Source organism: Oratosquilla oratoria, chromosome 4 (assembly GCF_046742065.1).
Source record: "Oratosquilla oratoria isolate Oo_2021 chromosome 4, ASM4674206v1, whole genome shotgun sequence".
NCBI lineage: Eukaryota > Metazoa > Arthropoda > Malacostraca > Stomatopoda > Squillidae > Oratosquilla > Oratosquilla oratoria.
The window spans coordinates 40,498,023-40,521,161 of NC_134780.1; the positions used below are offsets into that span (position 1 = coordinate 40,498,023).

General features: G+C 40.4%; 1 protein-coding gene and 1 long non-coding RNA gene across 2 annotated transcripts in view; both read right to left on the reverse strand.

Moving 5' to 3' along the window:
- Positions 1 to 23,139, reverse strand: part of LOC143024812 (uncharacterized) — a 174,665-nt gene that overhangs the window by 112,085 nt on the left and 39,441 nt on the right. The gene's annotated exons all lie outside the window — the stretch shown is intronic.
- Positions 188 to 23,139, reverse strand: part of LOC143024807 (GDP-L-fucose synthase-like) — a 43,283-nt gene continuing 20,331 nt past the window's right edge. Inside the window, exons 2-7 of the mRNA XM_076184033.1 lie at positions 7,260 to 7,407; positions 6,437 to 6,551; positions 5,454 to 5,582; positions 5,072 to 5,263; positions 2,202 to 2,349; positions 188 to 1,000 (exon numbers count right to left, since the gene is read on the reverse strand). Of these exons, the coding sequence (XP_076040148.1) occupies positions 765 to 1,000; positions 2,202 to 2,349; positions 5,072 to 5,263; positions 5,454 to 5,582; positions 6,437 to 6,551; positions 7,260 to 7,390 (951 nt within the window). The 5' untranslated portion in view covers positions 7,391 to 7,407 and the 3' untranslated portion in view covers positions 188 to 764. The remainder of the gene's footprint in view (positions 1,001 to 2,201; positions 2,350 to 5,071; positions 5,264 to 5,453; positions 5,583 to 6,436; positions 6,552 to 7,259; positions 7,408 to 23,139) is intronic.

A 23,139-nucleotide genomic window follows, 5' to 3' on the forward strand; every position in this document is an offset into this window, starting at 1 on the left:
CTGTTTCATTTGTTTATCTATCAGTGATAAAAATTCACATTTTATGTTCAGCATGTAAGTTGACACCTATTTTTGGAGAGATGATTTTACACGACATATATTGTGTATAAATAAAAGTAGTTTATAAATTGACTATGCTGGAAAAGTATGATACTAAAGGTCCGCCTACACTGAGCATAACGTTGTGCCAACACGTTACTCAACATTTAGAGATTTACTACAGCAGCATCCTTGCCTTGTTAAGTGCAAAGAACACAAACGGAGTGACTTAAGTGCAAGTTTGTAAGCAATCAAAGCAGAAATGTCTCACATTATAAACTATGAACTGAACAATGAGGACACACATCCTTCCCTCAACAATGTTCAGAGGTGAGTCACGCAACACTCCATGTAGTGACAGACAGTAGACACTCAGCGATGTAGTCAACAATTCCAACTGCATCATGCAGCGCTGCACGAGGGTCAGTGCGGACTTGGCTCAAGTTCCGTAAATCAATCAATACAATGAATACCTCGAAAACAGCAAAATCAACATAACCACACAAAATACTTAAATGGAGGCTTAAATGGATTACACATTAAATATATTTAAACTTTAGGTTTTTCATTATTCTTTAAGTTATTCTACCAATAAATATATGAACCAACACATGAAAACACAATATAAAGACAATCACAAATATATTCAGCCAATTACAAAACTGTAATGTGTAATCAATTTATCACCTTTTTTAAACCAAGTCCAAAACATTATTATTTGAAAATTATTTTTTAGCAGTTTCATAGTTTTTCCTGAACCAGTCTACTGTTTCCTCAATGGCTTGTTTGGTGGGAGTAAACTTGAAACCTGGAAGATATTTTCTTAATTTAGCAATGCTGGCTGTCTTCTTAAACTGGCCATCACTCTTGCTGAGATCTTGGACAATTTCTCCTTTATATCCAAAGGCCTTGATCACCAATTCACCTGCGTCTCTAATTGAAATTTCATCTTTTTCATCAGCTGCAAAAATAAAAAGATCTGGTTTATGTCCTGTGATATGGTTTCTACAAATATCATAAATGTACCAATGGGCCTCCCCTCCTCTCTTGGCTACCCCATTTATAAGGGGTGGCCAAGATAAATTGCACATCTATGTCAAACAGTGGCTGGCAATGGTCCTGAGAACCTCCCGCGGATCTCCCTGGGAAGAAAAATTTGAACTGTTGTCTGTGTTGAATCAGCGTGGGACTGTTTCTGTCATCAGCTCAAAGTGGTAGGCTAGGAAGAGCAGCTGCTGGGTGCCAGCTCTCCATGTGGTGTGAAAAAGTAAGAAATACAGTTGAGGTTGATAAGGAGATATCTTGGACCCAATTCAGAGACCAAATGGCAGTTCCTCAGGTTGCATCTCCTGATTGAAGTGTGGAGGTTGACTGTTTTGAAAATGGTCAGCTTTGCTATCTACCTCGCAGAACCACCATTTGCAGATACCCGTCCTTGGTCCCTCCGTTTCAAACAAAACCCATTGAACCACCCTTTATATCTCAGCACCTCATGAAATATCATTTAGTCACTTTATTTCTGACTCTTTTACTGTTTCACAGTTCCATGTAGCACCACAGGTGCAATCTTACCTTCATACAACCTTCTCCTTGAATTCACCCCCAAATACCTTTTCCTCGCAATACTTTTCATTCTACCACTTACCCCCTCCTTTTTTCTATAATTCACCTCCATAACCAGTCCATATTTTTTCACATTTACAGAGTTGACGTTCGTCAACTGCTCTCCACACCTTCCACTTTGAGCTGGTGGCACAAACAGTCACACAGTGATACAACTCAGACGATAATCCAGAGTTTCTTCCCAGAAAGATCCGTGGAAGGTTCCAATTACTTGCCAACCACTGTGGGGCTGCAGGTTTTCCATTTAGTGAAACATGAGGCAACGGTTGATTGATTCAAATACTACCCATTTCACCCTCAATCTTCTCTTCCATTAACAACTGTCCATCTGCTCTCTTTGACCTCTCACCCTAAATCTTCTATCCTTAATGACAATATTGTATCATTGCCAAAAACTATTGTAGGTTCATCCCCAAGAAGTTGTGCAGACTAGTGCTGTTGAGGGGTTTACAAATTACAACGATAAAGCATGCAAATAGGGCAACTTTTGGACCATAGTACGAACCATGGTTCCACAATATTTATAGGATAATACTAACCTGCCAATATTATGGGTTTAATTTCTGGATACTCCCGAAGAACCCATATTATGAGTCTACCAAGGTCTACAGAGTAAATGAACTGACGCAAAGGCTTCCCAGTACCCAAGATGACAAATGGCTGGTCATACCGCTCTGCCAGGTAAGCCTGGTGTGGAGAAAAATTCAGAAGTATGGGGTAAATTATGTTTTACTTGTGAAAGGGAATGTCTGTTGAGCAAGGAAGAAAGAGGTCAAGAGATAGGCACGAGCGGAGAATGGTTGTAAAAGGACTATAAATTGATACAGCTCATTGGGATTTCTTGTCATCTCTACAGTGCTCGTCGCGGCATTATATCGGCTGCTCTACACACATCAAAACACAAACACATACCATAAAAATATATTTGCACACTTGCCGAGGTTCTAATACTTGGTGCTGCCTCCCTTATGCTTCACCACGTCCCTCAGCCGTTTAGGAAGACTCACACAAATTCCTGAGGGTCTGGGGAGGTATATTAATCCATGCCTCACGTACAGCAGACTCGAGCCGTGGAATAGAACTAATATCCTTGCCCATCAAACTTCGCTTCACTATTGACCACAGGTTTTCAATGGGGTTCAGGTCAGGGGAATTGCCTGGCCAGTCATTAAAGAAGCTCACATCACAGTCCTTAAGCCACCCAACTACAGATCTGGCGGTGTGACACGGTGCGCCATCCTGCATAAATACCGTAGCCCCACACTTGTCAAACGCGTCAGGTAAATTGTCACACAACACCTCCAGATAATTATATTGGTTCATATACTGTTTTTTTTTTTTTTGGGGGGGGCACTATGAGTTCACCAACACCCTGAGCAGTGAAACACTCCTAAACCATGAGCGAGTCTGGGTGTTTGGTGGTCCCATAGGTGTACCGTGGGTCTAGTGGGTCGCTACCTCTTGCCCGGTACACATGTCCAGTGAAGGTGGCTTTGTCACTCCAAAGTACCTCAGACCACTGTTTAGGAGTTCAATTACAATATCTAAGTGCAAAATTCAGCCTACGTTTCTTCTGCTACTTGGTAAGGATGGGTTTCTTGACCTGCTAGTGTCTACTGTAGCCCAGCTCGGCCACCCGCCTATTCATTGTTCTTATGGACACCTCAGGAAGCAGATGTGCTTTTTTTTTCTTTCAACTCTCTAGCAGTTATAGTAGATGTTATCTCCAGCTGCTTTTTGAAGAGAGTGAAAGTACGTGCATATGTCTTCTTCGAGGGGCCAGGCCAAGGTTTAACAGACGGTAACTCGACACCACCATTGACTTCAAATGCTTCACCAAGTTTCTCACAGATCTCATTCACACGAACATTCGCCACTATTTCTCTTGTTTGGAGTCCAGTGTAACCTTACATATTGTAACATCATCCACGGAAAACTACATCATAACACACATACGAACAAACGTGCATCCACGCCCTTAGGCGACCATCCATTACATGACCAGCACATGATTATAATTAAGTATCCAGGAACGTATTTTCAAGCGTGCATTTACACCACATCCCCAGATAAATCTGAACACAAATTAAATCACAAGAATTATCCACATAACGTTTTTAATTGGAGCCGGGAGCGACAGTTGCAGGTGAACATAGGTTCATGGAGGGTCTACGTCGTGTATTTCTAAAGTATCAAATATAGTAGAGAAAAGGGACACAAACCTTTTTATTAACTTTGGATTAGAATACATGAACCTGTATATACCAGCTAAGTGAAGCCCTATGATCTGAACTAAAGTTACAGGCGTTAACAACTTCTTTTTACCCATAGTCACCAAGGTATAGCCCAGAAACTAAGGGAAACCCAGACAATAGATGGAGCGAATGAGCGAACAAAGGCGCAACATTTCCTCTCACCATGGCAGCTACGCGGGAATTGAGTGGGTATGTGGCAGGGTTGCCGCATTTTCTACACTGCCGTGTAGAATGAGAGTGTTGCCATACCGGGGCATACATTTTTCTCGGGCGTGTGCATACTTTCATAGCAAGATATACTTTTCAAAGTTTGACAAAATGTTGGTTCTATTTTTTTTTTATTCTTGAATATATATAAGGCCCTCATACCCAACATATTCAGTAAGATATATATATTTTTTTTATATTATTATTGCTAAAAGAGAGCTGAAACTCTAGTGTAGAGTTTTTTCTACACCGTAAAAACGTATCTTTTGGGGTACAATATTTTATAAGTAATACAATTACCAATAAAAGTCATATTTTGATATACTATTTATTATTTGATAACTAGTTCTATGATTTCTAAACAAAAGTTTGAGTTTTTGAATATTTTGAACAGCCCCCTGATATGTAGAAAAAAATTCCTCATGTCATTGTGCAGTTGCTACATATCGCTATTTTTCTACATTTTGGAAATAATTCTACGAAACGGCAGCCCTGGTATGTGGGGTTTGTTGGAAGGCGGTGACGTCATGCTAACGGGTGGTTCCCGGCAAAATGCTGTGACGGGAAAAGACCCCCCCCCCCTTTATGGAAGGCATTTGTTTTTCGTCACGGCATTATGCCGGAACGCTCACCCGGAATAATGCCGTTACGAACACTGTATTTTTTTTTTATGAAGCCAAGGGACGGAGGGCCACCATGTTAATGAAGCTGCTAGCCCTGCTGTGGATGTGCTGTGTCTTGCTGCATTGCTTCTGACCCAGGCAGTGGGTGGGGACAGGGATGACCATTCACAAGGAGCTAAGATAAAACGGAGATGAATAGGCGATGTATAAGAGTGAGATGGGTAACTCCCGTAAATGGGTATAAACTTTTGGTGTAAATAGAGAGATAGACAAGCAATATATGTTGATCCCCAGATACATATTTCTCATAACTCTTTTACTTACCTTGTGTATAAGTCCTGGTATTACATGCCCCTCTCTCAAGCTGAAGTTGTCATGTGGCCCAAAAATATTGCAAGGGATGACTGATGTAAAGTGGCAACCATACTGGTCATTATAGACATGATTCATCACATCAACCATTCGCTTTGCAAAACTATATCCATAGTTAGAAAAGTGGGGAGGGCCATTGTGGATCTGTGAAAAAAGGAAAATAAGAAAAAAGAAAAAAATCAGCAAACCACGAGATTATCTACAATAATTTCTACACAAATAACTGTACACCAATAAAATTGGAATATTTTAGCAGGAAATGCAAGAAACTCAACATTGATTCATTAACAATCAAGAAAAACGTAAAGCTATGAATCTACGTTCTAATTCATACCATTGTTTCATCAATTGGGTATGTGGTCTTATCAGGATAAATGCATGTAGAGAGACAGGACACAACTTTCTGAACCTTGTACTCTTTGCACAAATCTAGAACAACACTATTCATTTGGGAATTCATCTTCTGAAAGAAAAGAAGTGAAGACAAAATAATACAGATGGGGTTTTCAAAATTCAATAAAGACATACCACATTAAATTCCATGCTTCAAAAAGGAGGTACCATCCTAGCCCTCTCCGAAAGGGGGAATTCAAGGCATTAAACCACATTATCATACAATGGACTGCAATGGTAAAGTATCCTGATAGAGCTTTTAGGCATGTTGTAGAAACACGTATACATGCATAAAGAAGCAAATAAATAATTTACAGAAAATAAGCGGCAGCTATTACAGCTGAGTGCTTAGGGCCCACCCAACTAGACCTTAAAATTGTATTGTTTTATAAACCATTACTTCTGCAAGAAGACTCCATAACTATGCAATTGTCATTTTTCCCACTAATTTTCAAAACAAAATCAAACCCTGGTCCTAATTACTGCCAATCACATTCTCCTGGTATCTCCCATTGCCACAATCAAGACCTCCCTCTCCTCTAAAGACGACATCGAGGTTGAGTGTGTGCATACTATACTACAATTAGGTACACATGCATACACAAAAATCTATTCTATATAAACCTATGCAATGACGTATAAAGAACGTGGATGAATCGAAAGTAAGCTCTCAGTGAGTTTTATCTGTCCTAAAAGACTTTACTGAACTCTTTCATTTATCGACAATTATGGGATTTCTTAGCCATATACACAAAACTCTAAGCATGTGTTTTACATATCACTTTACCCATATAAATATAAAACAAGAAATATAATCTATCTTTTCTCACCATTCAGTCAGGAAGGTAAGAACCATTACTTTGTATAATAAGATGACCCCAAGGGTGCCCATGCACTTCCAAAAATAACAAGTGTAATACTTACATAAGAATCACAATTATTTCCTATATTGTAGAACAAGCCTCCAACCTTGGCCGCCAAATGAATCACGTGTGTTGGTTTATACTTCTCAAACAGGAGCTTTGTAGCTTCATGATTTCTGGTATAAAAAAAAATATAGAATAAAACTAATAACCTGAATATGAAATGGGATTGACAAATTACATTTCTTTGGTATATTAGTAGCGCTTTAGGTTTCAACGTGTAACCAGTGTCTCCCACAACTGCAAATCTACGTAAAAGAAAGCAATGGCCTAACGGCAACATATTGATCCTATACGAGAATGCTGATGACTTCAAATTCAACACTCTCTCCTTATTGCTACCCTCCTTTACCATTCCTGTGATACCATCTCTTTATTATTCCACATCCTTCAGTATTCCAGACTGATGTTGTGTTCACCCCGTATATTGTAAAATATGACTAAATGAGAGAGAGCAAGGAGACTAGGGTCACCCCTCTTCTATATCTTTCTCCCACACAGCCAGAGCTTACAGTGTGTGCTCACCTGGCTACCTCCATTATGATGGCTATCAAGGTCTTTATATATGTATGTTGTCTGAAAGAATCACTAACCCTAACCGGTAAACAAAGCCATAGGTAGCGGGTGAAGTTATTTAACCTCATTCCTGTTTTTACCATGAGTTTTTATCAACCTAAAAACTGTCCAACCATCTTAACTTAAGAATAATATGGAAAGACGAGTAGAAAGTGCCGACTATAAATAAAATTGTATTTGACAAATAGTGCCGGGTGGAGTGCTGGTCGGAACTGGATGATTAAACCAGAGATACAAATATTTAATACCTTAGGTCAGCATCCTTGGAAGAAAGGAAGATCCACTTCTCATTTGGCTTTTTGTCCTCCTCCAGTGCAAGCTGAATCCCATGGCCCACCAATCCAGAACCCCCTGTCACCATGATTACAGTCTCTGCCATTCCTGCTGACTTTATTTCTGAAAAGCAAGTCGTGGGCAAAATTAATCTGTTGGCCCAGTTGTCTTTGCGGGAAAGCTGTGGCTCTCAGAAAAACTTCTAAACCAAAAGCATTGTTCATCACAGATGAAATTGTAATTCTATATAAAATTCTATAGCCAACGGTAAAACGAGATGGTCTCATATATCAAGGTCAGATCTCCCCCATTTAAGGTAGCCATCCAAGTACAAAGATAAGCGGTTGACCTTAGGTCAGAAGGAACATCAAAGAATAACTAAAATTTAAATGACTACCGGCTGTCTTTTAATGAACCTGGGTGTCCCGGCTGTCTTTTAATGAACCCGGGTGTATGTTTGTCCCCCACTGAACCGGCAAAAAGGGACACGTGTGTAATAAAAGTTTTAACCGTTAAAAAAGAGGGCAACAAATCTTACGATTAGACCACCAGGAACAATGCCTTTAGAAACCGAAGCCGACAAAAAGAAGAGTCAACGACATTTTTGGAAGTGGGTTACAGGTACTCGGAAAATTTCAAAAGCCGTTTTACAAAATGATAAGAGTTTGAGTTGACGACTACGGAATGAACATGCCCAAAATTTTCCAAGCTTATACCAGGCTGTCAAAAATTTTTGTGTTAAGGAATCTGTGCGGGAATTTCATCGAAAGGTGATTAAGTTAAATGATTCTCTACGAAACAACAAAGATTTTCAAGCGAAGCGAAGCGAGCAGCGCCGCAGGCCAAGCACCCACGGCGCAGCCAGGTGCTTGTTAAATTGATAAAATAAAAAATTCCTTTTGAAGCCAAATAAGTTCAGAGCGGTATATATGAATGGGGCCGAAACGTCTGGAGTGAACAATTTCGTGAGGCCGCAACATCCGGAACCGAAACGGCCGCTCACGACGGGAACTACCTGTAGTATTAATTATATCTGAATATAATCGTTAGCTGCTATTTTGCAGAGATCTAGACTGCACCACCGTATGATATTTAGCGTCTGTTGCCCCTTTCGACCATGAAGATTAAGCCACTACTCAGTGGACATATCGATTAAGTGGAAAAAATCCGCGGCTGGTTTCCTGCGCATTAGCATATATCAGCGAAATCGACATTTTCACTGGGATATTTATAACATAGATCCCTTTGATAATTTTCAAGGGGGTTCTTATTAAAATTATCCACTTTTAAATCCGCCCGGAACCCGAATACCGGCGTAACGACTTGACCACTAATTGATGTGGAAACTTCAAGAGCAGTCGATATTGCCCAATCTGAAACCACACAACAATTGAGAATAAATACACAATTTTCTCTTCAACTCTTAGAAGTAATCTCAAGTCACAAGTTATGGGCGAGTCGAGTCATAGTATATATAAATGATATAGACCATGGACTAAAATCTACTGTTTCCAAATTTGGTGATGATACAAAACTGTGCGGAGTGGCAAATGATCACTCAAACCAATTAGATATTCAAGAAGATTTAGATAAATTACAGCAATGGTCTGAAAAGTGGCTAATGAAATTTAACACAAGTAAATGCAAGGTAATGCACATAGGTAAAAATAACAGTAAGTACAATTACAAGTTATTTGGAAATTCGTTAACAAAAGTGGATAGTGAAAAAGATCTCGGCGTAATTATCAGTAACGACCTCAAATCATCCAAGCAGTGTATTTCAGCCTCTGAGAAAGCAAATAAGATTCTGGGACTGATTGCGCGATCTTTTGATTTCAAAAGCCCATCACTCATTAACAAGCTATATAAATCGTTAGTTCGTCCACATTTGGAATATGCTGTTTCCGTATGGTCACCGAATCTCATTAAAGACATTGACAGATTGGAAAGAGTACAACGGCGAGCCACAAAACTGATTCCAAATATCAAAAATAAATCATACGAAAATCGACTAAAACATATGAATCTGTTTTCCTTAAAAAAGCGTAGACTCAGAGATGACTTAATACAGGTCTTTAAAATTCTAAAGGGAATTGACAACATCAAAAGTGACAAAATTTTCACATTGAATGAGAATCAGACAAGAAACAATGGTCTCAAACTATCCGGAAATAGATTCAATTTGGAAGTAGGTAGAAACAACTTTGCCAACCGTGTAGTTAATGAATGGAATAAACTTCCTGCACAGGTAGTGCAATGTAGTTCAGTTCAAAGCTTTAAGAATCATTTAGATAAATACCTAAGTAAGATGCTGTAATGATTATAATTTATCTTATATTATTTGTTTTTGTTTTGTTATCATTTGTTTGTCTGATTTTTATTTATTATTAGTTATATGTCAATTTATTATTATTTACTATTTACCTGTTTGTTTATTATTTAACTATACCTATGCATTTATTTATGTATTTTATTTGCTATTTACATTATCATAGTTTTTATTTATTATTTTATTATTAATAGGATTTTTTTCTCGCATCCGACCTAGATATGGATCAAAAGGTCTCCTGTCGGCATGCTCGGCCTTTGTAATCCTTTGTATATCTACGGTAAAGCTTTATAAAATATGATCGAAGAAAGTCAAGAGTACAAATATCTATTGAACTAATTACCGGGTCGCTGAACCGTACAGGGAGACTCGAATGTGTCAACTGCCAACTACCCTCCACCAACGTGATTGAAACCATGAGAAAAGTGTAATGAGAGAGCCCAAAACACATGTTCACTAAAAAATGTGTGAGAGGTTGACATGCAACTGGCAAGATATAAGGAGTGACGAACTTTATTTTTTTTGGGGGGGAGAGGTGGAAATTGTGGTTGACGGTGAAAGCGATAAGAGGGACATCGAGCATGTGGTGATTTTAGGTGGAAGGGAGACGTAGGAAGGGACCAAGATGATTAGTGGCCACTGATCAGAAGTGACGACGCCACATGGAAGATGGAAATAAAAAAGTATACGATCCCAGATCGTAATCAAGCAACAATTAACAGTATGACGTAAACAATGTCAGTTTGTCGTTTTGCTCGTTTTTTCATTTACTTGAGTAATTGTCATTTCTTATTGCATAGATCCAACCGGATCCGGTACATTATGTCTCCACCCAAAACGTCTACATGGTTTGCGGTTCATAATGTCTCCTGCATAAAATGTTTCCATCCATGATGTCTCCTGTCATTAAACTTTCTCTTTGGTTTTGATGACCACACCAAGTATAATCGTAATGATTAGACCTTATCAAACAAACTATAATTACCATCAAAGGGTATAAAAAAGTTCTCTACGTACCCTCTCCTCCGTTCGTATCCTTTCCTCATATACCGCAGCTCTCCAAATTCTCAAAACACAACTCTCTTTATCTGGCCAACCATTATTAAAATGATATCTCTTCATCAAACCATACAGGTATATTAGCATACTAATATACCTGCATGCTGTCACGTATCCAAATGTTTTCTTTTTTTGTGTGGTGGTCGCAAGTTGTCGGCCAGCACGCAGTTTTCATCGCCCAGCTGTGGACAAGTTTGACACAACCAGTGGGTCAGACATGGCCAGATCAGCGGCGTCTTTTGTTAATGCCTTGCCCTCAGGTCAAGTAGCCGTGTACGTTAGCATCAGGGCGCAGATTTGCCAAGTTGATTTGGTTATGTCTCTTTTTAGTTTATATACTTTTTTTTTTATGTAATGTGACCAGATGTCTTACAACTGGTTGTTGTGTATCTCTGTTACCATTTCGCAGTACGCTATGCCGTACGCAAATCTTTGTATTTAAAAGATATTGTAATTGTAGACAAATGTATTTCATATGGTAACATTTTCAATCGCCGGCAGCTGGCTGGGCATGTGCTTCGCGCATGTCGAGTTGCCATTTTATTATTTTATTGTCCTTTTTACTTTCTTTGTGTTAGTATTAAGGTTTTTATTATTACGTGCATAATATTCTTGTGTGTGTGAGTTAAGGTTGCGTATGTGGGTTAGGCTTTTATGCTATTTTTCAAAGTGGGATAGGAAAAAAACTTCCTATTTGCCCTTTCGACCTTAATGGCTCCACTGATCTATCAGGTCAATTGGTGAGCCCTTTAAAAGAGAGGGTCAACACCCTCTTGCTCACCTCAGTCACCGTTTGTCCGCTGCATCGGTCAAACACACGACTCACCCGATACCATGCAACACTCCCCGGGCTTGTCAGGACCCAACTAGGAGTACCTTCTCCATCTTCTCCTCCATCGAGGAAGAAGATGAGTCGACTCTACCACAAAAGAGACGACGATCCATTCCGGATAAGGAGAGAACCCTCCCTGAAATGGAGTCCAGTGAACTGGGCATCATTGCCACCACCTCCGCTGAGGACAGCTGCTCCCGCCCGTCCTCTCAGCTAGTCACCACGCTGCCTCCCCCTCCCAACCCCTCCCCCTCAGGGGACACTGGTGCGAAGGAGGGAGGCAATCCCGAGCGCATGTCATGCGCAGCCATCACCAAGGAGGACAAAGGACCCCAAGGAGGTGAGTGGCAGGTGGTTACTAACCGCCGCCATCGAGTCAAGCAACCCCCTACTGCACCAACACCCTTTAAATTCCCAGAGCATATTCCTATGCCCCGTCATTCGTAAACACTTCCAGCCGCCGCTGAACCTCCTAGGAGAGAACCCCCCAAGAATGAAAGTTGTATTCAATCACCGACCACCACAGCATCATCATGGCAGCCCACCTAATCTCCACCTCACCAGTTGGACATTTATCATAGATGATAGCGCCACTAGAAGCCCCTGACGCTCACCATCTTCCCGGAGACGAATTAGATGTACTAGATGTACACACTAGTACCTCCAACTGTCTAGTAATACATCACACACAACTAAAATTGAGAAACTAAAAGACATTCCCTAAATCGGATCCCTTCACTGCCCCGCCACAGCTCAACTAAGGCAGCAACCCGTCGAGGGCCCAACAGGATGAGAAAGCTTTGGCCGCCTACTTGGTCAGGTCAGGCGGGCTCTCTCAACACACCCAACAAATTGCTAACCATTATGCGAGACGCTTCACCCCCTCGCTGAAACATGGTGGCAAAATATCGAGACGGAAGCCCCAGCGGAGGGCTTGTGGCCCGCTCATCTTTATATATATATATATATATATGTTTATAAGTATATGCATGTACTAATGTTAAATAAATAAACACCAACCCTCTCGCGGCTGCTTCTTCTTCCTCATCTCGACGAGTCGAGACCCTGCCTTTCTGTCTCCTTGTGGAGACGTTTTGCCCACAAAGGTATGTAATATCACCTAGGGTTTTATTTATCAATTTTAAAGGAAATACACCCTATGTTTGGTGCGAGGTTTTGGTAGGGTTGTAGGATCACCCTTTGAGATTAATTTGAAATTGGCGTCTCTTCGAGCTTTTCTCAATTCTATTCTTAGTCCCGTGGTTTCATCCTTTTGAGATTGGTTATTCTTGAATTGGTGTGTCTTCGGGCTTCTGTCAATTCTGTTCTTAGTCCCGTGGTTTCATCCTTTTGAGGTTGGTTATTCTTGAATTGGTGTGTCTTCGGGCTTCTGTCAATTCTGTTCTTAGTCCCGTGGTTTCATCCTTTTGGGATTGGTTATTGTTGAATTGGGGCTTTTGTCAATTCTGTTTTCTCGTGGGTGATCTTTGTTTTCTCCCACCGAGTTTTTACACAACAGTATTTTTAGGGTTAATCTTATCTCGCGTGTATACGCCACCATATACATGATGAGTAATATCACTCGCTCACATCACTCGCTCACACCAGCCCAGTCATATAACTCACTCACTCACTCACTCACTCACCGTCCGCCGACGGTCAAGCACCATTTCGCTGACCAATCTGCCGACAAAGCACTTCCTGCCGCGCCACCAGTCACCATGCACACACGAACACACGCGATCACACAAATAACCACACAGTAATAAACACATTATTACGTATACTGACGAACCTCCCCTGGATATATATTATAGTCTGGCTGTCAGACTAAATTATAAACTAATTATGTAAATTAAAATAAGATGTGACGAACTAAATCCAGCTCGCATAAACAATTCAGTTTATACGAGCGTGGCACCTCACAAAAGGAGTTTCCGGCCTTCTTAAGGCAATGCACGGAGCTCGGAGAGAGTCGGTTCTTAGTGACGTGCCTTAGTGATAAGACTGTGTAATAGTGTCTGAACTAAGTTTATACTAGATACAACAATAAAGAAACAAAAACTTAGAGGCGTTTGTGCAGTGGACCCCTTATTGTGATGATGTGACGACCCCGTTACATTTTGTGTCTACAAGTGACGTTGGATGGAAACGATGTAACGATACCGTTACACCCGTCCCGTTACATCACTGGTGGCAGCAAACCTCGCAACCCATCTACTCTGAAGAGACTACGGTGTACCTTCTACGGTGAACTTCAAACCCGTCCATTTTTCTCCAACTACATACAAGTACGAACAAATAACCGCACTGAACAAAACGCTCTCAAGAACAAGAACTTGGTTCACACTATTCATCACGGGCAATCGTCACAGGCCGATCTCCCACTACTAAAATCAACATTATAAAGGTAACATAAATCCTTACAATTAATACCAATATATTCCGTAATAATAACCATACATTACCCATTCAAACCATCCCTGATACTCGCCTTGTCTCCCTTTCCATAACATGCGAGCATAATTCATCCACCCTAGAGGATTCACACCGGCTGCGCACAGACCCGCGTAACAGCCACCTCATCCCCCAAGACAGCATACCCACCTTCCACATCAACCGCTTTCACCAAACGTTGCTTTCGACTACTACAATCGAAACGTCAGCAACACCACCCCCCAGCCGGACATTGACATACCACTCGATTCAGCTCAAGGTATCAAGGTAACCATTATACCTACAGATACCCACGTGCTCAACGCACGTACACCTTAGCCATATAACTATGTAATCTCGCACTTATATTAGCATATTGTCATTTAGAATTTTTTTTCTCTCCAAAAATTATCATTAAGTAATACTCTTTAATCTGCCAATTACCAATATACATATATATTCAACAGTTAATACTATTACATTATTACCAACTTCCCTGTATGTATATAGCATATATACACCTTTTTTTGGTTATTATACCTTTCTCATAAATTAAACAAATAGCTCTTATATGTTTAAAATTCAATATTTACATAGAACTTATACATTTTTATCAATGTAACCTATTTTACTGCTGTAAAATTTTTTTTATGACATTTTATTACTATTTTATATATACACATATATTTTTATGATTTTTGTAATCCCATTATACTGTATAACCGTTGACATACTATATCCCCCTTCCCATATCTAAGCATAACATATTACCCTTAGTTACTATATACCTATTATTCATATTTTAACAGCTCCTTTTTTCTTAGATTACAAATCAAAACTAACTATTAACTAATACATGACTTAACAACATGGCCTTTGCCACCAGGTCAAAACTAAAACAAAGCTTACATAGCGTCTTCTCAAAGTCTAGAGAAGAAAAACACCAAAATGACATATCCAGTGACAAAGAGGAAATACACACAGAAGACTTAATTGGCAATGACAAACCAGACCATTTTTACCTATATCCACAGGTTGACAATACCTCTAACCAGTTAACCAATGACCAGTTAAATAATCCTGACAAAACTAATCCTAATGCAGATACCCCAATAGACCCTCCTTATGAGAACGATGTCTTACCTTTTTTCAACCAGCTTCCTCAAGTAGACCCCTTTCACCCCTCACAATCACAACCACCCATTCCTCCCATCCAACCAAATATGCAAACAAAACCTCCTATAAACCATAATCCATCCAACCCCCATATCCCAACACATAATAACCCCCCTCCCATTCAGCAACAGTACCAAAACTTCCCCCTTTCTTCCCCCCATACCCCACCTGTTCAAACCCACTCCACACCATACCACCAACCACCACCTAACCTTCCTCCAAACCCACAATATTACCCTTACCCACTACCTCAACCAACAATAATTAACAATTATCAAACCATAACCCCCCTCACAGAAATCCCAACCTTTTCCCAAGATAGTGGACTATCCATTACAGATTTCTTGACAGCATGTGACCTGTTCTTCTCCAAGAACATCCAATACTCGGAGACAGATAAAATAAATTTGTGCCGTCAGAAAATAAACCCATCTGACATTTGCCGTTCAAAGGCAAGGATGCTAGACAGTTTAGTTGCATGTGGAATCACTTATCAGGAATATAAACGCCACCTTCTTAAGGTCTTTCATAACAAACAACCTAACAACATTTCATTTCTCATCACTTTCCTCAATAACACTAGAGTCCAACCACATTCCATTACTAACATTATGGATTTTGTTGCAAACGGAATGAAAGAGGTCAGAGAAGACCTAGAAAATAACTCTCCTTGGACTCACACTGATCAATTTGGTCAAAATGTAATCCCAACAAAACACCTACTAACATTCCTTGAAATAGCTTCCTATCTCTCCCAACTCCCTCCAAAGTGTTTAAAGGAAGCCTCCAAAAGGGAACTAGACACTAGAAATCCTCTAGCTTATACCTATATCTTAGATATCATGAATGCTTGCAATGTATCCTTAGATACCCCCAACCATCTCCCCAGACTAAATAGCCTTCACTCACAGCAACCCCCATTCATCAAACAGTCACAACACAAAAGACTGCATACAGCAACAACAATACCCGCAGGTACAACACCACCCTATCCCTTGCTCAGTTCATGGAACCATTTCCCACACCGATGCCCAGTGTTGGACACAGCAAAAGCAACACACGCAGGTACAACACCACCCTATTCCTTGCTCAGTTCATGGAACCATTTCCCACACAGATGCCCAGTGTTGGACACAGCAAAAACAACACCCACGCTCAGTGCATGCTACTACCTCACATACGAATGCTCAGTGTCAAATTCAGAATCAAAACAAACAAGTTCCACCCCCCTTTAAACACCCACTCCTATCTATACCAACACATCCAATCAAATACTGCAACCTACACCAAACATCAACTCACTCCAACAAAGAGTGTTACCTACAGAAAACACAACAACAACCGTATCAGAGAACTAACAACCTATTCACCACCCCTCGACAAACAGCTCCCTCCAACACGACAACCAATACTCAACAACGATTGGGGGAACGTGTACCAGCCTCACGCACCAAACCACCATAGGAATATCTCATACACAACACAAATACCTCACCCTAGAAGTAAGCTTAGACCAACTTAAAGTTGACATGATGGTTGATACAGGAACAAACCTGAACATCATCCCAAGAGCTCTGTATGAAGCATTAAATGACCCACCCCAAATTCAATTTTCCAATATGGAAGGACTCCTAATAGAAGGGAGCACAATTTCTCTACACGACACCATAGACTTAAACATTGAAGTCAATAATTGTAAGGTAGGTCTCACACCTTTCCACATAGCTGATGAATGGAGTCTTGATCAACAAGGTATAATAGGACTAAACTCATTGAAGATTTGGAAAACTAAGATAGACTTTGAGACTAACAAAATCTCCTTCCGAGATGTAAATAATGAGTCAACAGTTCCTGAGACACCCGACTCAGACACACAACATCTCTCATGTCTACCTTCCTTCAATACTCCCAATCCCACTAACAGCTATTTCTTCCGACCACCCCCTTATGTCACCTCAAAGGCACTGATGTCTAACACAGTCATCATACCCCCTAGACATTCAATAACAGTCCCACTATACATACCCGGTGCAATAGACCATCAGGACGTCATAATCGACTCAGACACGTCCAGGATTAACAACATAACCATTGAGTCCTCCTGGGACACAATATCAGAAAATAAACATACACTAGCTATGTTAACAAACATCTCAGACCAACACCGTAAAATCAGGAAGAATACAAACATCTGCGCAGTCCATCTCCATAATTCCCCTATCCAGGAACCACTGCCGCAACACATCAACCAAGTAAGACCAACACAACCCCTTCCCCCTATTCCCCCAGACCAAATCACGACATCAGCTGACGGAGAAAGTCATAACGAGCTATTAGCTCTCCTACAGAGGAATAGATCAGCTGTCGCCTTAGAAGACGAACCACTAGGCAAATGTGATATAATCAAACATCACATCCAAATTCCCCCAAACACCACCCCTTCATACACCCCCGCTTACCGCATACCCCACAGTAGGAAATCCCAAGTCAATGACAGTGTACATGAGATGATACACCAAGGCGTAATTTCCCACTCAGACTCCCCATGGAACAGTCCCCTCTTTTTGGTCCCTAAGAAAGACGGAACCTTACGCCCTGTTGTTGACTTCAGAAAAGTTAACAACCTAACTCAATCTGACCCACACCCCCTCCCCGCCATGCAAGATGTACTACAATGCATTGGCAACGGGAACTCTGTTTTTTCCACAATAGACCTCAAGTCAGCCTTCTGGCAGGTCGAACTAACAGAGGAATCAAAACCCGTAACTGCATTTTCCACTGACAAAGGACACTTTCATTTCGAACGTATGCCCTTTGGCCTTAAGAATGCCCCCTCAACCCAACAAAGGTTGATGACCCGCATTTTCAGTGACATGATAGGAATCTCATTATTCGTCTATTTAGACGACCTCATTATATATAGTCCCACAGAAAGAGACCACCTTAACACTTTAGGGATTGTCATCAAACGTCTCAAACATACGGGATTAAAGATTCAATTAAAGAAATGTAGATTCCTCATGAAGGAACTCACCTTCCTAGGCCATAAAGTGGATGCAAAAGGGATCCACACAACCACAGATAAAATAGATACAATAAACAATTTCCCAACCCCCAGAAACGCTAATGAAACAAGAGGTTTCATTGGGTTAGCCTCCGATTACAGACACTTCATAAGAAACTTTGCTGATATTGCTTCCCCTCTGACCAAATTCACAAGGAAAGGCGAGCCATTTCAATGGTCAGAAACAGAACAGCAAAGTTTCGACACTCTCAAACACGCACTCACCACAGCCCCTGTACTAGTTTTCCCTGACATGAAGAAAGAATTCTTTCTTTACACAGACGCCTCCTCTAAAGGAATAGGCGCAGTCCTACAACAGAAAGATGACAATGGCAAAGAACACGCCATAGCATACGCAAGTAGAGTCTTAAACAACACTGAAAATAACTACTCAACTACACACAAAGAAGGACTTGCAATCATATGGGCACTAAAACACTTTAAATACCTCATTTTAGGCTACAAGATTACCATACTAACAGACCACCAACCCCTAGTCTATCTTTTTAACTCCAAAGACTTACATGGGAGAGTTGCTAGATGGAAAACAACTCTCCTTGATTACGATCCCATGATCGTATACTTAGCTGGGAAAGCTAACGTAGTGGCAGACTGCTTGAGCAGACAAACTCACATCACCCCCATAACCCAAACCACATGCATACCTATGCAAGAACTCAGAGATGAAACTGACAGAGACCCAATATGGTCTCCAATAAAACAGCATCTCATCTCACAAACCCCCTTACACTCCCGACCACCTGTCCCTATTGAGGAACTCAATCTGGTCGACGGAGTCATAAGGAGAACCATTAATACAAGAGAGGTTACTGTTATCCCCAGAGCCGTAGTCCCCAAGCTCCTACACATATTGCACGACAGTGCAATGGGAGGCCACTCGGGCAGAGATAAGACACTAAACACTGCTAGGCACACATATTACTGGCCTTACATGAAAAGAGATATAACCACACACATAGATTCTTGTGTAACTTGCAACCAATTCAGAGGCCCTAACCTGAAGCAAATCAACATAAAAGATATCCCACTCCCTGCTGAGCCATGGGAAACACTTGGCATTGACCTACTGAAAATGCCAACGAGCCATCAAGGTTCCAATTATGTACTCACAGCAGTTGATTATTTCTCTAAATACACAATCTTAATACCACTCCAGGACAAAACAGCAGAGACTGTAGCCAAAACCCTGGTCAACAATATCTTTTGTAAATACAACATACCACACACAATGTTATCTGACAATGGCTCAGAATTCAAAAATGAGGTGATGCGCGAAATAGCACATCTCTACAACATTGACCAAACATTTGCCACTGCATACCACCCCCAGGGAAACGGTCTGACTGAGCGAACAAATCGCAAGGTCCTAGAAATTCTCAGACCATTGGTCAATGACCTCATGGACACTTGGGAAGATTGGCTACCACAGGTACAAGCCAGTATCAATAGCACAGTCAATTCCGCAACAAAGATGTCCCCACATGAGATCATTTTCGGCCAACCAATGCGCCTACCCTACCAAATATTCAACCAACCACCCCCACCCTTATACAACCTAGATAACCTCGCACACTGCATCAAAAGAGGTATGCAAACAATTTACAAAAAGTTAGAGCAAACCTGAAAGAAGCCCAGGAAAAGACAAAGACAAAACAACACAAACGGTCAATTCCACTTGACATAGCACCTGGCGACACAGTCATGGTAAAAGACTCAGGTAGAACAAACAAACTCAAACCAAAATTCCTAGGCCCCTTCATAGTCACAAGTTCACTCCCTAACAATGTTTTCCTACTAACAGATCCTTCTGATCACACCACCTTCACCATACATGGAGAGAAGTTAAGAAAGGTCAAACTGAACCTCGACCCAATCTCACCTCCCATCCACAACCCACCTATCACAGACACACACCAATCACCAATACGCAAGTCTCATCCCATGACTCTGCGTCGACGCAACTAAACATGCACTCTAGCTCTCGCCCCTGAAGATGCAGGACGTCATGTATCTATCAGTGGAGGTTAAAATGGCCCATTTCCAATAAGAACTCTTTTCCACATATCTATCAAAACTTCTCTACTTCCTTCCGACCAATATAACCTTAGCGAGAGTCAGATAAACATATCCTCATTCACTGAGACATAACCTTCATCCTCCAAAAGTAAATACATCATTAATTACCCACCTTAAACATCGACTACTTTTGACATGGACTCATTCGACTTACATCATAGGACTCTTCCATATAACTCCACGGCCCTTTACCTCTTAATCATTCTCTTTATACTAATAATAATAATCATATTCTGTTGCATGAAGTAACACCTTCCAAAACCTTTCCACCTCCTTACCCAAATTATTGTAAACCTAGATTAAGTTATTCTTGTGTCTCACCCAATATCTTAAATACCATAAACATTCTTACGGAAACTATATATCCATACTATGAAATAAAACAAGTGCAATGTGACACACCAAACTGACCATAGAACAGTGTTTAGAAAAACAACACTCCCAACAATGATAGTGTTAAACCATAAAAACCATAACATTTAAAAAGTGAATTAAACAGTGTATGTGAAATCCAATATAACATGTAATCTGGTGAGACACAACGTTACACTTCTGAGACACAACATCGCTACCCCTATTTACAGTGCATGATCCCCCTTGGGACATCAGAATCACTTCAACAACACCCCCCCCCCATCTGCACATTTTTAATCCCACAGGATTTTGTGTCTCTGAATTTTTTGTTCTCGATGTATTACCCATATAAATACTTTTGTAAACCATGTACCTTAGGTGCCGGGAGCCACCTAACCCCAGGGGGAGAGCGATATGTATACGCCACCATATACATGATGAGTAATATCACTCGCTCACATCACTCGCTCACACCAGCCCAGTCATATAACTCACTCACTCACTCACTCACTCACCGTCCGCCGACGGTCAAGCACCATTTCGCTGACCAATCTGCCGACAAAGCACTTCCTGCCGCGCCACCAGTCACCATGCACACACGAACACACGCGATCACACAAATAACCACACAGTAATAAACACATTATTACGTATACTGACGAACCTCCCCTGGATATATATTATAGTCTGGCTGTCAGACTAAATTATAAACTAATTATGTAAATTAAAATAAGATGTGACGAACTAAATCCAGCTCGCATAAACAATTCAGTTTATACGAGCGTGGCACCTCACAAAAGGAGTTTCCGGCCTTCTTAAGGCAATGCACGGAGCTCGGAGAGAGTCGGTTCTTAGTGACGTGCCTTAGTGATAAGACTGTGTAATAGTGTCTGAACTAAGTTTATACTGGATACGACAATAAAGAAACAAAAACTTAGAGGCGTTTGTGCAGTGGACCCCTTATTGTGATGATGTGACGACCCCGTTACATTTTGTGTCTACAAGTGACGTTGGATGGAAACGATGTAACGATACCGTTACACCCGTCCCGTTACACGCGTGATTCTTGTCTTCTGATTTTAAGTTGTATTAAAATTAAATTACTGTCTGTGATCAAATGTGGTTGTTAAAGGGTTTCATTTTGTAAATAAAATTTTAAAACGAATACCTCTTTCCCGAACCTGGATAATAATCAACATAAATTAGATATAAATATTTTCGCCTCTTCCAATTCATAACAGTAGGCGAAGTTCTGCCATTCTCCCCTCCTCCATTCATGACAATGCCAATATACCCGCACAGTCACGTTTTATTATGTATACATTGTGGCAAGTCATCAATATACAAAGTATCAGCGTGTACATAAATAATCACAACACAAATTACGCAATCTTTGAAATGTAATTTAGTACAAAGTAGTTCAGTTCCATTAATTCTTGTAGCCATACATAAATTAGTTGGAACACTATTCTCGACAAAAAACTAGTCAAACCTCTTGTATTATCTGTTTAATTAACAAATAGATCAAACTTTTGATATCCAGCCAATTTGAAGTTTACACCAGTACCTACTTCTTGGAACAATATATTCATCCGCCTTACTAGTCAAAACATACGAGTGGATATCAGTAGCTCTTTAATATATACTGTTAATATTCCGTGTAATACATTTTAACTAATTTTCCTCAATTTCTTTGAAAATCCTCACAAATTTTCTCTGTCGATTCAATTACCTTTGCTAAGTTCATCATTTGGGCTTACAAAGTATTGTCTTACTGCACTGACCAAAAGGGTTACATTGTTACCAAATAAACTATAATCTACCTGCACTCTCTCATTGGTTTTGTTACATTCCTCATTTTCTTTTGAATAGTTTGTCTATTTGTTTAAAAGAATCAGGTCCCTTGCTACGTTTATTTTCCCTTGGCTCTTCATTCACGTTTCTTTCCTGTTTGCACATTCATTCAACCAGCTTTCCTTTTTCATGAACAAGTTTTTCAATTCCCTTGGTTCACTAACAAGTGTTTCTACAATATTGATTTGTGTGCTTTGCAATTCAACATTCTCCTGCAGTTGTTATGTCTTTTTTTTCTTGCCTTTCCTTTTCCCTTCGTTCCCATACATTTCCAACCGTCCTGTTTTTGCCAACAGGTCGCTTGTTTTCTGGCTGCTTTGCTACCAGTTTACCTGTACCACTTGGATGCTACACAATCTTGAATTTGCATCATGCTCTTCTCCACAACTGTAGCATTTTGGGACGACCTTCTCTTTGTTCTTAATCTTTTCACTACATTCTCTCGAGTCGTGATTTATACCACAGCACTTACATCGATAGTTGTTCTGACATTTATACGCTAAGTGTTCCCATTTATAACATATTTCAGGAGATTCATGATGTATAGCTATATATTTTTTCAGGTATATTATCCTTCATTAGTGCACGCATTTGGGGCTTTGTTTCCACCCATTCCGCGTATCTTACTTCTCGCCTTTTAGCTCAAACAACCCT